Genomic DNA, 18,294 nt, shown 5'->3' on the forward strand with positions numbered 1-18,294 from the left:
TTAAGACACTTCCATTATCAAAGTTTGTACAGTCTTTATATTCACTCTTTCTGGGGAACAAGATCCTACTGAGCATGTGCACAAGCTCACAGGATACATGGATACTAGTCTGTGATTGGCTGATGTCTGTCACATGATACAGGGGGTCAGAAAATGGGAGATAAAATAATTTTGTGAGAAAAAAAAATCTACTGCTTATTTCAAATTCAGAGTAGATATTAAATCATTTTCTTTTTATTATGCATTTGTTAATTATGTGATTCTACTGCATTGAGTGGTCCTTTAACTGCAGATAAGCCCAGTACAATAAATTCCATGACGGAAGTGGCCATACATAATTTTAATTCCCTAACACAACACTCCCACTGCAAGATGTTTATTAAAAAAAAATAACAATACTATACCCCATTGCAAATCCTCTCTTAAAGGGACATTAAACACTAAATACATACTAGATAGAATGATGCATTCAAAGAAAAGATTAGTCCATGAGTAACATGTAGATGTATTTTTTAAAGTATCATTAGTTGTTTACAAAGTGACAAAATAAGTGTAAAGTTTTAGTATCTATAAAACACTGGGAGCTGCCATGTTGTAACTTGTGTTACCTTCTCTGCTGTGGCCAATTAGAGACAGTTATAAATAGGTCACTAGAGTGTGCAGCCAATGGCTGTATGGAATATAACAGTGTTCTGCACTTCCATTTCTAACAGGAACTGAAAAGCTCACAATTTCAGAACGGAATTACAGGCAAAGAGGACAAAATAAATAATGAAAGTATATTGCAGAGTTGTTTTATTATATACAATTTATCATTTTATATTACCATCTCAAAGTGTTTAATGTCCCTTTAACAACTGCCCCATACACAACCCCCTCTCTCTCACACTGCAAAACCCTTCCTGCAATATACTGTACCAGTGACACTCCCAATAAAAAAACAAAAAAAAAAGTTAAATAAAAAGAAAGCACAAATTAAAGCCATAAATCTCGTAGCTGAAATCAGTCTAAATACTCTTCTATTTTCAGCCCCTTCTACCCATCCTACAACAGGCCCCTCTTAATCTTCATCCTTTCTGCAGTGTGGCTCTTATGTAGGATTGCTTCCTGTATAGAACATTTTAGTAAGTGTGATTGGCTGATCAGATTAGCCAGTCATTTTGTGGTAAGCATGATCACTGTCAGAACTGAGCCCTCCCACAATTTCAGGTCACCTAAATCACTGATTAACTAATAGGATAAGTGAGATTGGGAGCTGTTGCTGGGTGGTTGGAAGAGGATGAAAGCATATTCTTTAGCTGGCCTCAAAGGGACAGTAAACATTCAGAATAATGTTATATAATTCTGCACACAGTGCAGAATTATATAACATTATTTTAGCTTTAACTTCAAAAATTAAAAGTATTTCTAGATTTTGAAGTGTAAAGTTGGACTCCGCTCCAGGATCTACTGAGTCGGTCTTTGTTATCCATAGCGCTTCGCAGGGTTGCTGGCTAGTCACAGCACGCCTGGTCGCGCTACTTGACTAAATGTATCTCACTCCCGCTACTAGACCAGAGCGGGAACAAGCTACATTTAGTTCAATAGCACGGCCGGGCGTGCTGTGACTAGCCAGCAAGCCCGCAAAGCACTTTGGATATCCAAGACCCGCTCAGTAGATCCTGAGTCCAACTTTACACTTCGAAATCTATAAATACTTTTAATTTTTGAAGTTACCGCTAAAATAATGTTATATAATTCTGCACTGTGTGCAGAATTATATAACATTATTCTGAATCTTTACTGTCCCTTTAAAGTAAGAGCTTTCCAAGTTTGTTAAATATTTCCTTATTGATCATCTTCATTGTGTTTTAGGTTGCTTAGAAGCTGGTGTAAGCTAGTCTTGTTTGTACAGCCATTTCTGAAGTGTATGTTAAAGGGACAATCTAGTTGAACATGTTTAATGTTTCAAAAGATAGATAATCCCTTTATTATTCATTCCCAAGTTTTACATACATACTTTTTACCTCTGTGATTAACTTGTATCGCAGCCTCTTTAGACTGCTCCTTTATCTCATTGCTTTTTACAAACTTGCATTTTAGCCAATTAGTGCAGGTTCCTGCATAACTCCACGAGAGCACAATGCTATCTAGCTATGAAAAGCTGATTGGATAAGAAGGGGACTGCAGGGGCTTAGAAAAAGGCAGAGGTTTAGAAGTTATAAAGTATATTAAAATAACAGTGTTGGTTGTGCAAAGCTAGGAAATGGGTAGTAAAGGTGTTATCTATTTTTTTAAAGGGACATTGTAGACTTGATGTTTCTTTGCATAAATGTTTTGTAGATGATCCATTTATATAGACCATCTGGGAGTGTAACTGATCTTCAGACTCCTAACCAAGCCTCACAGTGTCAGATCTATACACGTGTTTACACAAACAGGAGCAAGCAGGAGTCTGTAATCTGTCTTTTCATATGCAAGGAATGGGGGGAGAGTCTGTTTTTATTGTTTTCCCAGCCAATTTCACTGGGTGTCCCAGCCGTACTAAACTGTTTTTAAAAGGTTTTATACTGGATTTTTAGATCAGTATCATTTCATTTTCTTCTTTATAGTAGTGTCTATTACATGCAGTCTATCTACTCCAGAATGACAGACTTGCATTTTAGCCGATCAGTGCTGACTCATAAATAACCCCACAGGAGTGAGCACAATGCTATCTTTATGCACACAACTAGCCCTCTCTAGCTGTGAAAAACCGTCAAAATGTACTGAGATATGAGGTGGCTTCAAAGGCTTACAAATTAGAAATATGAGCCTACCTAGGTTTATCTTTCAACAAAGAATAGCAAGAGAACAAAACAAATTTGATGATAAAAATAAATGTGAAAGTTTAATAATTTTGACCAGACGGTCTCTTTAACCTACTAAATTCATAATATGCATACAAGTGCATATTATTTTCAAATTAACCTTTGCTTTGAATGCATTATAATATATTTGTGTTTAAGGTCACTTTAAAGTGGAATTGAGTTTATAAATTGAGTAAAGCTGTTACTTGTTTTCTAAATGCTCATTTAGAGATGGATACAATAGGTTCTCTTGATAAAAAAGTAACCCCAAGGAGTACACATGCAGTTACTTTCTATTTGTTGTGACAGTATGATAAACCAACAAGGAGCTTCTGACCCAGCTGCAATGACATTGGTACCTGTACTACATTGCTTGCTGCAACTGTTTTTCAACAGTCAAACTCCATCTACCACTGGCCTTGTTTGAATGATTCAAGTTTTGTTGCTGTCATCGTTACTTATTTAATGACTTGACCCATTAGAAACAGATTCGGGACAGAGCTAGGCTAGTGTACACTGCACACTTTACAACGCTCAGAATTGGAAACCCCACAGTTTTCAGATTTAAATTACAGGAAAAGGGGGAAAAATAAAAGTATATTGCAAATATGTTTTACAATGAATAATTAAACATTTTATATTACAGTCTCAAACCTATTATTTAAACAGGCCTGGGACTATATGACTAGTTAGTATATAAAAAAAATAAGCCGGAGTTTAAATTATTTTGTGTGATCAACACCGCCATACTGGTTATAATATCAGTATAAATACATTGTGGGGGGTTCCCTTCATTTAAAAGCAAAAAACATTGTTCCCATAGGTGCTACTGGACCATGTGTTGAAGCTCAATAAAAAAAAGAAAAGTTGTAAAGCTCAGTGTAATTAAGTAATGACGCTGCCAGTCATGCAGCTCTCTGCTGTTCCCATCCCACCCCCATCTCCAGCTGGCTGCACTCAAGTCAGAAGCATGTGCCTCTCATACACTACTTGCCTTTCCTGCTCTGTTTCTACTCGGGATTCATGGGTAAGATATGAAGAAATCATGTGACAATGGACCTATAAACATTGTGAGATCACTAATCCAGCCACTGGGCACATTTATACCACTGGATATAGTGCTGAAGGTTTTGTTGTTTTGCAGGGTAGCAACAGAGTCCATGTGGCCAGACCGTGTGTCATGGCTGTGCCCTTACTGATTGGTTGCAGGAAGACATGTCCCTTCCTGTAACCCTGTGTGTTTATAATCCATTGCTTTAGCCACATACAGAGATTATCTAACCACAGTAACCCTGCCTTCTCCTCTGAAATAGTTAAATATGCAGCACGTGATTGATAATAACATTTGTTCTATAAACAGGTTGTTTTTGCAAATCTTCTTGTTTTCTATAGTTATAAAGTAACATCAGCTATTTTATGCTTAATAAAGTGTTCATCACAAAAAAGATTTTTTTTAATATATTTCTCAGCTCTTTGAATGAAAGCTAAGAGGAAAAAAAAAAGATTTATAGCTGCACTTTTAAATAGAAAATATATTTTTATATTAAATGAAAATATTTTTCCTGTTCTTAAAGCCATGTGTTTAGGTTTAGCTGTGGTTACAGATTCACAGAGCATGTTAGTGCATTATATTTTGTTATGCAAATTATTGTAATTTAGAACAATTTTATAACTATTGTTATATAAAACGTAATAATTCTTACAATTTTCTATAAATATGTATGCAGTTTGATTTTTAGCTACAAAACTACTCTTTTTTTTTGTGTCTAAAATGTATATATAAGTTATATAAGTTGTCCTTGTGCTAGTTATTGAGACAACAAAGAGTTAATATTACGCTATTAATAAAGCAGCATGCTATGACCAGGCATTCTGCTTACATGTATTGTTTCTGTTTGTATCCAATACGAAAGAAGCTCAGTTTTTAATTAGCTGAGTAGAGGGAAAAAAGGACAGAAAAAAAAAAAAATCCCAAAAAAACCCAATAGTACTGTGAGAAGCCCTATGGGGAGCCGCTGGGACATGTTGCCATGCCAACAAGTACAAGAGCCTGCCTGCCAGCTTGTCAATGGGCAATACTAGGAAGGAGCGTCCAAATGCAGCTTGCTTGCTGCAACGCGATTGGTCACACCTCTGTTGTCTTTGTGTAGGGCAAGGGATGCTGGGTAAGACCCAGAGTGAATGCTCAGTTTGTCTCAAGGCTGCAGTGAGGTAATGCTTTTGAATCTTTTGGGATTACAAGCTTGAACCTCTTTAAAAAAAAAAAAAAAAGACTGCAGTGTGTAGCATATTTTTTTCCTATTTGCTGAATTTCCTTCCTGAGCACATTTTAAAACAAGTTTTAGACAGGGCATGCAGCGTTTAGATAGTAGAGTTCAGGAAAGGAAAAGGTGAGCGCAGAAAAATATGAAGGAAAAATGACGTTGGTGTTGAATATGTAGATGTTATTTCCCATTTATGCATTATTAACCCTTTGGATGCCAGATTGGCACACAGTACTTCGGAGCCCTTTCTGGCAGCCTAAAGTTTAAACCATTGCTTGCTGACGGTGACTTTACTGTGATAGTTAAGGTATCAATAGACTTATTTACGTTCCATTGTTGTGTAGTTTATTGAACCAGATAACTTCAGCATGATTAATACCAACCTTTAATCAAACAACAACAAAGCTGTCTTACAAGTTTACATGATTTAGTAAATATAAAAGTAATCTAATGCTGCTGCCAAAGTCTTCCACATTTTTTTTTTTTTTTTTTAATTTTTTTTTTTTAACTACAATCCTTAATCCTAATCTAAATGCAATTATAATATCTGTATAATATCCACCTTATGTGATTACCATTTTATAGTCTAGGAACACTTTCATTGGTACCTAAGGGGTTAAACCCCCACCATTTTACTCTTAGTCACCACAATTTTCGACTGCGTGCTTCAGCCTTTGCGTAATACAAACCCTTGACTAGTTTAGAAATGGCGGCACTATGCATTTGTTGTGTTTTCGAATTGGACTTTCGCTTAAAGCCTACAGAATGTATCATGGGTCGATGTTAGTTTAGACTGCTAAATGCTCTTGCGAATGTCCTGTCGATGGACGCAGGATAGACTTATAGCTCATTCTTATATGCTCTCTTTTATTTTGTTTTTGTTCAGCTCTCTGGTGATTTGTAGCCTTGTTTTGCTATAAAGAAGTGTTCCACAAAAGCTGAACTGGACTAACCCCAAGGATACGGATTCACTTGAAACACAAAACAGCACATAGTGGTAACGTAGCTATCACTCGCTCTAGTGTATTTGCTGTTTGTACGATAGGTTAATATAAAAATACAGCATATATGTAAATCCCACTTACATAAGGATAAATATTTAAGTATATTGCTGTGTTTACATGTACATTACAGGTTTAGTAGTTTTCCTCTGTTTTTTAAATAATGCTTGTTTTCAATATTTTTCACTAGCAATTATGCTGCTATGTACTTTTTATATTTTTATTTGTGGGGAGTGTTCCTGTTGTTACAAAGCATAATCCTACAGCTTCATCTTCTACAGTTTAAATGGACAGTCAACTACAGAATTGTTGTTGTTTGAAAAGATAGATAATCCCTTTATTACCCATTCTCCAGTTTTGCATAACCAACAAGGTTATATTTATACACATTTTACCTCTGTGATTACTTTGTATCTAAACCTCTGCAGACTGCACCATTATACAAGTTATTTTGACAGACTTGCATTTTAGCCAATCAGTGTAGACTCATAAACAACTCCACAGGAGTGAGCACAATGTTACCCATATGATACACATAAACTTGCGCTGTCTAGCTGTGAAAAACTATTAAAATGCACAATATCAATGAGATAAGAGGCAGCCTTTCAAGTGCTTAGAAATTAGCATACGAGCCTATCAAGGTTTAGCTTTCAGCAAAGAATACCAAGAGAACAAAGCAAATTTAAAGGGACATAACACTCACATTTTTTCTGTCATGATTTAGAAAGAACATTTCATTTTAAACAACTTTTTTTATTTACTTCTATTATCTAATTTGCTTCATTCTCTTGATATCCTTTGCTGAAAAACTTATCTAGATAGGCTCAGTAGCTTCTGATTGGTGGCTGCACATAGATGCCTCGTGTGATTGGCTCACCCATGTGCATTGCTATTTCTTCAGCAAAGGATATCTAAAGAATGAAGCAAACTAGATAATATAAGTAAATTGGGATGTTGTTTAAAATTGTATTCTCTACCTGAATCATGAAAGAAACATTGTGGGTTTAGTGTCCCTTTAATGATAAAAGTAAACAGGAAGTTGTTTAAAATTGCATGCCCTGTCTGATTCATGATAGTTTAATTTTGATTAGACTGTCCCTTTAACATTACACATCCATCATAGAAATCATTCTTTTAAATTCACAAACATTGATATGAGACTCATTTACTTAGCTTGTGGTCTGATCCACCTTAAATTGTAATAATGTGTACAACTCAATTTCATGTAAACAGACTGATACCTTCACCCTTTTACCTAAGCTTTAAAGGGCCATGAAACCCCCAAAAAATGATTTCATGATTCAGAAAGAGCAGGGTTCTTCAAACGTTTCCCCCAATACCTAGTGTCATAATAACACATACCTTTGCAACCCTATTTTTATGCTTGGTTTGAAAATTTCTAAATATACATGATAGCTGCAATTTTTGGCTAAAATGTGTGCACTTGAAAGTGTTGCAAAAGGTAATAACACACACCACACACATTCTCATACAACACACACACACTCATACTACACACTTTCATACAACACACACACACTCTCATACAACACACACACACCACTCACACTCATACAATACACCACACACATTCATACAACACACACTCCACACACACACTCTCATACAATACACACAAACCACATACTCTCATACAACACACACACCACACTCATACAACACACACACACCACACACACTCTCCTATAATACACACACCACCCACACTTTTATACAACACACACACACACTTTCATACAACACACCACACATTCTCATACAACTCTCATACAACACACACTCCACACACACACTTTCATACAACACACACCACACGCTCTCATACAACTCTCACACACCACACATCACACACACTCTCATACAACACACACTCCACACACACACTTTCATACAACACACACCAAATGCTCTCATACAACTCTCACACACCACATATCACACACACTCTCATACAACACACACTCCACACACACACTTTCATACAACACACACCACACGCTCTCATACAACTCTCTCACACACCACACATCACACACACTCTCATACAACACACACCACACGCTCCCATACAACTCTCACACACCACACATCACACACACTCTCATACAACACACACTCCACACACACACTTTCATACAACACACACCACACGCTCTCATACAACTCTCATACACCACACATCACACACACACTTTCATACAACACACACCACACGCTCTCATACAACTCTCACACACCACACACACTTTCATACAACACACACCACAAGCTCTCATACAACTCTCACACACCACACATCACACACACTCTCATACAACTCTCAAACACCACATATCACACACACTCTCATACAACACACACCACACTCTCATACAGAACACACCACACACTTTCCTATAACATACACACATATGTTGCGACCCAGTAAACATGGTGTTGCGATCCAGTAATGGGTCCCAACCCGTGGTGTAAAGAACCCAGAGATAGAGTATGCAATTGAAAACAACTTCCCATTTTACCTCTATTATCAAATTAGCTTTTTTTTTCTTGGTATACTTTGTTGAAGGAGCAGCAATGCTGTACTGGGAGCTAGCTGAGCATATCAGGCTAGCCGATCACAAAAGGCATATATGTGCAGTAGGGCTGGGCGATATGGGAAAAATTTAAATTGCGATGATTTTGGATCCAAAAAAACGGTGAATTTAATCGCGATTTAAAAAAAAAAAAAAAAACTCTTAAACATACATTTCTTACTAAAAAATGTATAGAATTTTAAAGTACATATTTCTCATTGACCAATACAGGCTGAGAGCATTAAAATACACACAACATAACTAGTTTAAATAAAATATAAGTGCAAACAGATACCTGACGTGCAAGAAATACTTTTATATAGATGTGTGTGTGTGTATGTATGTATGTATATGTGTGTGTATGTATATATATATATATATATATATATGTGTATATGTATATATATATATATATGTGTTTATGTATGTGTATATAAATATATATATATATGTGTGTGTGTGTGTGTGTGTGTGTGTATATATATATACATACATATATATGTGTGTGTGTGTATATATATATATATATATATATATATATATATATATATATATATATATATATATATATATATATATATACACATTATTTAGAGTTTACTGTCCTTTAAATTTGTCTATTTATTCTGTTCTTTACAGACATAACTTTTAAATAATATTGGTTTGGTTTTATTATTCATAAAGTCTTAAATAATTTGTATAATTATTACTCTATTAAATGGCAATTATAGTGGAAACTTTAACAATAGCATTAGCGACCCTTCAGTTCTAAAGGGTTAGATACTACATAATTAAAATAGTGCTTAGGGGCTGCAGAGAAGTGCTGGTGCCAAACCAAAACTGTGGATAACCTATACGCAGCAGCACTATCCACGTCCATGCATGATGGAAAAAGATTGTTTTTAACATTCATTATCTTAGGAGTAGAAAATTTGTGAATAAGGTTGATTTGTTGTAGGATTAGAAAGTGTCATTATTTTTGTGATATTTTTGTGATATAATACAAAAATGTCAAAGCAAAGCTTGACAGAGTGGCCACTAAATTAAAAAAAAAACATGTGCAAATCTGAAGTTACTGCATATGTTACGCTCCTTTGATTTGACTTATCAGTTCTTACTACGAAGTGTAAGGTGCTGTGAAGCTGCATATTACCCAGCTGACCCGTTACAATCCCGGTCTAGGTAGACTCTATACGGCAGTATGTACAGCATACCAGACATGTGGGTTTGCTATGGGAACGTTGCTTTGTGTTAAGCACACAGACTCCTGTACCATGCCATGCCTAGCACACGTGCTCTGCCTACCTATACAGCACAGGGGATATGAGTAAGCCCACCAGGGACCATACAGAAGTAATCACACGGTCATTCACTGCTCCTCCTCCAGTTTTCTTTTCTTTACACAAGGGGCTCCACCACTCTCCTACAATAAAGGAAGAACATATGGAGCATAGCACAAGCGCAGATTCAGCCTCTTCCTCATGCCTGTAAATTTCTGACTGTGTCACTGCATAGATCAGAGGTACTTTAGTGGCATTTGTAGTTCATAGGGGGCGGGGCTAAAAATAGTATGGTTAATCGCGATTTAAAACCACATATACGGTTAATCGTTCAGCCCTAATGTGCTGCCGCCAATCAGTAGCTAGCTCTCAGTAGTGCACCCCGGCTCCTGATCCTAGGTATGCTTTTCAACAAGATACCAAGAGAATAGCAAATTAGAAAATAAAAATAAATTAGAAAGTTGTTTGAAATTTTATGCTGTATCAGAATCATAAAAGAAACATATTTTGGTAACCACATTTTGTTATCTACACTTGTATTTGTTCTATTCTTTTACTCTGTACCACTGTGCACACCTTCCAAAAAATTTGGTTTCTAAAAATAATCACAAGCATTTTAATCAGTTATAATAAATAAATAATTTGTGATGGAGGAAAACATACGGCTAGATTACGAGTCTTGCGTTAGGCTTAAAAAGCAGCGTTGGCCGGTCCCAACGCTGCTTTTTAACGCCCGCTGTTATTACGAGTCTTGCAGGTACAGGTGTACCGCTCACTTTTTTGGCCAGACTCGGAAATACCGCAAATCCACTTACGTCAATTGTGTATCCTCTTTTTTTTTTTTTAATGGGACTTGCATAGTGCCAGTATTACGAGTCTTCCAAAAAGTGAGCGGTAGACCCTCTCCTGTCAAGACTGGTACCCATTTAAAAGTTAGTAGTTAAGAGTTTTACACTACAATGCCGTAGCATAAAACTCTTAACTAAAGTGCTAAAACGTACACTAACACCCATAAACTACCTATTAGCCCCTAAACCGAGGCCCCCCCCACATCGCAAACACTTAAAAACATTTTTAACCCCTAATCTGCCGAACCGGACATTGCTGCCACTATAATAAATATATTAACCCCTAAACCGCCACACTCCTGCCTCGCAAACACTAGTTACATTTTAATAACCTCTAATCTGCCGTCCCTAACATCGCCGACACGTACCTACATTTATTAACCCCTAATCTGCCGCCCCCAACGTCGCTGCCACTATATTAAAGTTATTAGCCCCTAAATCTAAGTCTAACCCTAACCCCCCTAACTTAAATATACTGTAATTTAAATAAATATAAATAAAATAACTATCATTAACTAATTTATTCCTATTTAAAATCTAATACTTACCTATAAAATAAACCCTAAGCTAGCTACAATATAACCAATAGTAGCTAGCTTAGGGTTTATTTTTATTTTACAGGCAAGTTTGTATTTATTTTAACTAAGTAGAATAGTTATTAAATAGTTATTAACTATTTAATAACTACCTAGCTAAAATAAATACAAATTTAATTGTAAAATAAAACCTAACCTAAGTTACAATTACACCTAACACTACCACTATAATTAAATTAATTCCCTAAATTAAGTAAAATTATCTGAAGTACAAAAAAAGACAAACACTAAATTACAGAAAATAATAAACAAATTACAAGATTTTTAAACTAATTACACCTAATCTAATCCCCCTAACAAAATAAAAAAAAAAAGCCCTACCCTACACTAAATTACAAATAGCCCTTAAAAGGGCCTTTTGCAGGGCATTGCCCCAAAGTAATCAGCTCTTTTACGTGTAAAAAAACGTACAAATCACCCCCCCCAACATTAAAACCCACCACCCACACAACCAAACCTACTCTAAAACCCACCCAATCCCCCCTTAAAAAAACCTAACACTAACCCCCTGAAGATCACCCTACAAGGAGACGTCTTCATCCAACCGGGCAGAAGTGGTCCTCCAGACGGGCAGAAGTCTTCATCCAGACAGCATCTTCTATCTTCATCCATCCGGCGCGGAGCGGCTCCATCTTCAAGACATCCGACAAGGAGCATCCTCTTCTTGGATGGCGTCCCTTCAATTCTTGTAAATTATTTTATTATTTTCTGTAATTTAGTGGGGGGTTTTGTACTTTAGATAATTTTATTTAATTTAGGGAATTAATTTAATTATAGTGGTAGTGTTAGGTGTAATTTTAGCTTAGGTTAGGTGTTATTTTACAGGTACTTTTGTCTTTATTTTAGCTAGGTAATTATTAAATAGTTAATAACTATTTAATAACTATTCTACCTAGTTAAAATAAATACAAACTTGCCTGTAAAATAAAAATAAAACCTAAGATAGATACAATGTAACTATTAGTTATAATCTAGCTAGCTTAGGGTTTATTTTATAGGTAAGTATTTAGTTTTAAATAGGAATAATTTAGTTAATGATAGTAATTTTATTTAGATTTATTTAAGTTAGGGGGTGTTAGGGTTAGGGTTAGACTTAGGTTTAGGGGTTAATAACTTTAATATAGGTTGCAGCGACATTGGGGGCGGCAGATTAGGGGTTATTAAATATAATGTAGGTGTCAGCGATGGTAGGGGCAACAGATTAGGGGTTCATAAGTATAATGTAGGTGACGGCGGTGTAGTTTATTTAATTTAATTGTAGTTAATTGTAGGTGATTTATTTAATTAATTTAATGATAGTGTAGTGTTAGGTGTAATTGTAATTTAGGTTAGGATTTATTTTACAGGTAAATGTGTACTTATTTTAAGTAGGAAGTTATTAAATAGTTAATAACTATTTAATAACTATTATACCTAGTTAAAATAAATACAAAGTTGCCTGTAAAATAAATATAAATCCTAAGCTAGCTACAATGTAACTATTAGTTATATTGTAGCTAGCTTAGGGTTTATTTTATCGGTAAGTATTAAGTTTTAAATAGGAATAATTTAGTTAATAGTAGTAAATTTATTTCGTTTTATTTAAATTATATTTAAGTTAGGGGTGTTAGTGTTAGGGTTAGACTTAGGTTTAGGGGATAATAAATTTAATATAGTAGCGGCGAGGTTGGGGTCGGTGATGTTAGGGACGGCAGATTAGGGGTTAATAAAATTTAACTAGTGTTTGCGAGGCGGGAGTGTGGCGGTTTAGGGGTTAATACATTTATTAAAGTGGCAGCGATGTCCGGTCAGCAGTTTAGGGGTTAAACATTTTAGTTAAGTGTTTGCGATGTGGGGGGGGGGCTCGGTTTAGGGGTTAATAGGTAGTTTATGGATGTTAATGTACTTTTTAGCACTTTAGTTAAGAGCTTTATGTTCCAGCGTTAGCCCATAAAACTCTTAACTACTGACTTTTAAATGCGGTAGGAGTCTTGCCAGGAGAGGGTCTACCGCTCACTTTTTCAGGCGATCGTAATACCGGCATTAGGAAAATCCCATTAAAAAGATAGGATACGCAATTGACGTAAGGGGATTTGCGGTAAGCTAAAATCGCGGAAAAAAAGTGAGCGGTAGACCCTCTCCTGCCTGACTTGTAATACCAGCGGGCGTTAAAAAGCAGTGTTGGGACCCCTCAACGCTGCTTTTTAAGGCTAGCGCAAGACTCGTAATCTAGCCCATAGATTGTTAGGCTGGAGAGAGCTCGGCAATAAGACAGATGTTGTTGTTTATGGAAACTATTCACTAATATCTCTTTAATGGTTAACTTTTTCTATAGAGAGCTGGTCAGTTATGATGAGATTGGCCTGGGGGCCACATTACAGAATACATCACGCTTACACAAATGATAATGCCTCAAAATAAAATTAGATTATAATCATATTTTAGTTAGGGAATTAGTTACTGTTAATTAAATTAATTTAACTGTATATACTACTGTAACTGAACAATTTGAGATGCGCAACCACTAGAGCCTAAACTTTAACAAACACACTTCTCTTAGTGATACAAAGATCATTTACTGCACAAAAAATTGTTAAAAAGCAGAATTATTTCCTTTAAAGTAAAATATACAAAATATACTATAAACTTTAATATGAACACGTGTTCTAAAAAAACATCAGATATATTAAATCAATATTAAATCAATCCTCAAAATCCAATAGTGGAAATCTAGTTATGAAACAAAAAGAAGCACTATAGATTGTGAAGTACACAATTACCTAGAGGTGCTTTCTGGATACAGTTTTTTTTCTTTCTATTAACGGAATGTTGTGTAGTTTTTTATATATATATATATATATATATATATATATATATATATATATATATATATATATATATATATATATATATATATATATATATATATATATATATATTTATATACAGGGAGTGCAGAATTATTAGGCAAGTTGTATTTTTGAGGATTAATTTTATTATTGAACAACAACCATGTTCTCAATGAACCCAAAAAACTCATTAATATCAAAGCTGAATAGTTTTGGAAGTAGTTTTTAGTTTGTTTTTAGTTATAGCTATTTTAGGGGGATATCTGTGTGTGCAGACGACTATTACTGTGCATAATTATTAGGCAACTTAACAAAAAACAAATATATACCCATTTCAATTATTTATTTTTACCAGTGAAACCAATATAACATCTCAACATTAACAAATATACATTTCTGACATTCAAAAACAAAACAAAAACAAATCAGTGACCAATATAGCCACCTTTCTTTGCAAGGACACTCAAAAGCCTGCCATCCATGGATTCTGTCAGTGTTTTGATCTGTTCACCATCAACATTGCGTGCAGCAGCAACCACAGCCTCCCAGACACTGTTCAGAGAGGTGTACTGTTTTCCCTCCTTGTAAATCTCACATTTGATGATGGACCACAGGTTCTCAATGGGGTTCAGATCAGGTGAACAAGGAGGCCATGTCATTAGATTTTCTTCTTTTATACCCTTTCTTGCCAGCCACCCTGTGGAGTACTTGGACGCGTGTGATGGAGCATTGTCCAGCATGAAAATCATGTTTTTCTTGAAGGATGCAGACTTCTTCCTGTACCACTGCTTGAAGAAGGTGTCTTCCAGAAACTGGCAGTAGGACTGGGAGTTGAGCTTGACTCCATCCGCAACCCGAAAAGGCCCCACAAGCTCATCTTTGATGATACCAGCCCAAACCAGTACTCCACCTCCACCTTGCTGGCGTCTGAGTCGGACTGGAGCTCTCTGCCCTTTACCAATCCAGCCACGGGCCCATCCATCTGGCCCATCAAGACTCACTCTCATTTCATCAGTCCATAAAACCTTAGTAAAATCAGTCTTGAGATATTTCTTGGCCCAGTCTTGAAGTTTCAGCTTGTGTGTCTTGTTCAGTGGTGGTCGTCTTTAAGCCTTTCTTACCTTGGCCATGTCTCTGAGTATTGCACACTTTGTGCTTTTGGGCACTCCAGTGATGTTGCAGCTCTGAAATATGGCCAAACTGGTGGCAAGTGGCATCTTGGCAGCTGCACGCTTGACTTTTCTCAGTTCATGGGCAGTTATTTTGCGCCTTGGTTTTTCCACACGCTTCTTGCGACCCTGTTGACTATTTTGAATGAAACGCTTGATTGTTCGATGATCACGCTTCAGAAGCTTTGCAATTTTAAGAGTGCTGCATCCCTCTGCAAGATATCTCACTATTTTTGACTTTTCTGAGCCTGTCAAGTCCTTCTTTTGACCCATTTTGCCAAAGGAAAGGAAGTTGCCTAATAATTATGCACACCTGATATAGGGTGTTGATGTCATTAGACCACACCCCTTCTCATTACAGAGATGCACATCACCTAATATGCTTAATTGGTAGTAGGCTTTCGAGCCTATACAGCTTGGAGTAAGACAACATGCATAAAGAGGATGATGTGGTCAAAATACTCATTTGCCTAATAATTCTGCATTCCCTATATATATATATATATATATATATATATATATTGCAACTTGGTGTTCAGATATAGAATTATATAAAGTATATAACATTGTGCATGAAGTCAGCACATTCAGGGATAAATGCTGAGTCTCTGATTTTATCAGATCAATGAGCTATCCTATGAGTGAGTATGAGGATTTGCTTGAACATATTTCACTGTGGTGTTTTCTTTTTTTTCTTTTTCTTTTTTTCAGCACCATCTTTATGATATTGAATTTTAAGGATTGATATAAGGACATTTTATTATGGACTAACTTTTTATTATTGTAACAGATTTTTTTATATTAAAGTATATTGTACATTTTACCTTATTTTCTTCATAAATGGAAAGAGTCCACAGCTGCATTCATTACTTTTGGGAATTCAGAACCTGGCCACCAGGAGGAGGCAAAGACACCCCAGCCAAAGGCTTAAATACCTCCCCCACTTCCCTCATCCCCTAGTCATTCTTTGCCTTTTGTCCCAGGAGGTTGGCAGAGAAGTGTCAGAAGTTTTCTATATGGAGGGTGGTACTCTTCAGGCATGGTACTGGAGTTTTAAGTAGTCCTGCCAGCCTCTCAGTAAGAGCATGGGTGACAGAGTGTGAAGATGCAGGGAGAGTCTTTCTGCGAAACCATCCCGACTCATATTAACAGCTCCACAAGCAATCATTGTTGACAAGTTTTTCTGCCTGCTTTTTTCTCTCAAGTCCATAGCAGAAGCGACGCTACCATCTGTCACACTTGAAGGGCCGTGTTCCTTTTCCACGGGGTAGATTCCGGTAAGATTGTTTCATTTTACTTTCATCATGGATGTATTGTAATTTCAACTGTTTATCCGAGAGGGGCTACAACCTTTTCGAGGATAACTGTAACATAGGGTCTCAGTGAGACTCCTTTTTGTATCTCAGAATCAAAGGTTAATATCTCCTGAGGGGGGTTATTGAACAGGGGGGTTTATAATCATGTTTGTTATGTGATTCTGTCTGCTACTGTGTAGTGTTGCTTCGGCTCATGGCTATTTTGGAACATAACGGCCTATGTCTAGTGGCGCAGCCTTTACGGTCGGGTACGCTATTGCATGGACTGCACGGTTTACTTTGTGACCGGGCATGGCCACATTTTGGCTCTCCATTTCCGCATTCCTGACTGTGTGGCAACGGAGAAATCCTGGTCCGCTGGTGTCTGGTTCCCTGGAGGTGGTGAGTGCCCCAGACATTGGTGGTGTGTAATATACCTTTAAGGAGGAACCCTCCCATCAACATCCTTTCTCTATTTAAGCGCCCTTTTACAGTCACAAACTGCCTGTTAATTGAAGTAAACTAACATACTTATTAAGTTCTCTGTAGTTTACAATTTATTTAGATTTCAGGTCTATACATTCTAAACTTTATTGCAGTACTATCTGAGAATCATCAAATTCTTTGCCTTCACCTTATATTTGATTTGAAGAAATATCGGAAGCCAAAACCCTCCTGTTACACTTTCTGTGTAACCGCTCTCACCTCCATTGAATCCCAGCTGTAACGGAGCGTCTAACGAAACCCGGAAGTAAGTCACGCTCACACAGTCCTTCACCCCTGACTCTCACATCCCGCTCAGGTAAGAAGCATAGCTGTGCTTTCTATTTTTCCTTACTAAGAGAAGCTGTGTACAACCTGTTTAGCGGTAAGCTTGTTTTCCTCTACATTGAAATACCAAGTTTCGTCAAATATTCTGCCAGTGACTTTATTGTTCATTCCGGATCTCTGTGGATCTGCCTCATGGGAGCAAGCTTTATTGCAACCTAACGGTTCACTGTGTAAATAGGTTTTAACTGTGTGAGTGTGTGAAGCTATATTGAACTGATAATCTTCGTTCAGATAAACAGCATAAATTGTGTAATAACGCTGTAACGTTACTGATACAATCCCTGTATCATTATCCTGCAAATTTGTATTACCTAACCTGATTCTCATTACTGAATTGAATCTCAGTTGTATTATATTTCTGAGTTCTCATTTCACTTTCTGTTCAACTACTCTTATAAATTAGCTCACAGTATCTGCACTTTGTTTCAGTTCATAGATTCTGAGTCATTGATACAAAAGAGCAACAAAACATACTTTATTCCTAAATACATTTAAGAGTGTTACAGGGTGTAAGGTGCTGTTTAGCTTTTTCTTATTGGTCCATTTTTTATTCAATATCCCAGTTATATACGATTCTGAATTTTTGGAGACAGATGTCTCTGATTCAGACTCTACTTCTTGTGAAGAATATGAATTGGCCCGGGTGATACATGCCCATCAGTTATGTTCCGAATGGTGTTTTAGAGTGCTCTAATCCTCGGGATCGGGGAATCAGGTGCCCACTGCGCCATCCACCTCTGGGGATTCTATTTCCCACGAG

General features: G+C 36.5%; 1 protein-coding gene across 3 annotated transcripts in view; it reads left to right on the forward strand.

Annotated features, from left to right (window-relative positions):
- Positions 1–18,294, forward strand: part of STOX2 (storkhead box 2) — a 276,468-nt gene that overhangs the window by 112,222 nt on the left and 145,952 nt on the right. Inside the window, exon 1 of one of the 3 annotated variants that reach the window (XM_053703869.1) lies at positions 3,791–3,855. The exons of 1 other annotated variant lie outside the window; for it this stretch is intronic. In XM_053703869.1, coding sequence (XP_053559844.1) covers positions 3,852–3,855 — 4 coding nt within the window. In that variant the 5' untranslated portion in view covers positions 3,791–3,851. Of the gene's footprint in view, positions 1–3,790; positions 3,856–5,614; positions 6,090–18,294 lie in introns of those variants that run through there. One more of the 3 variants, XM_053703870.1, reaches the window with a different exon arrangement.

Source organism: Bombina bombina, chromosome 2, assembly GCF_027579735.1.
Source record: "Bombina bombina isolate aBomBom1 chromosome 2, aBomBom1.pri, whole genome shotgun sequence".
Taxonomy (NCBI): Eukaryota; Metazoa; Chordata; class Amphibia; order Anura; family Bombinatoridae; genus Bombina; species Bombina bombina.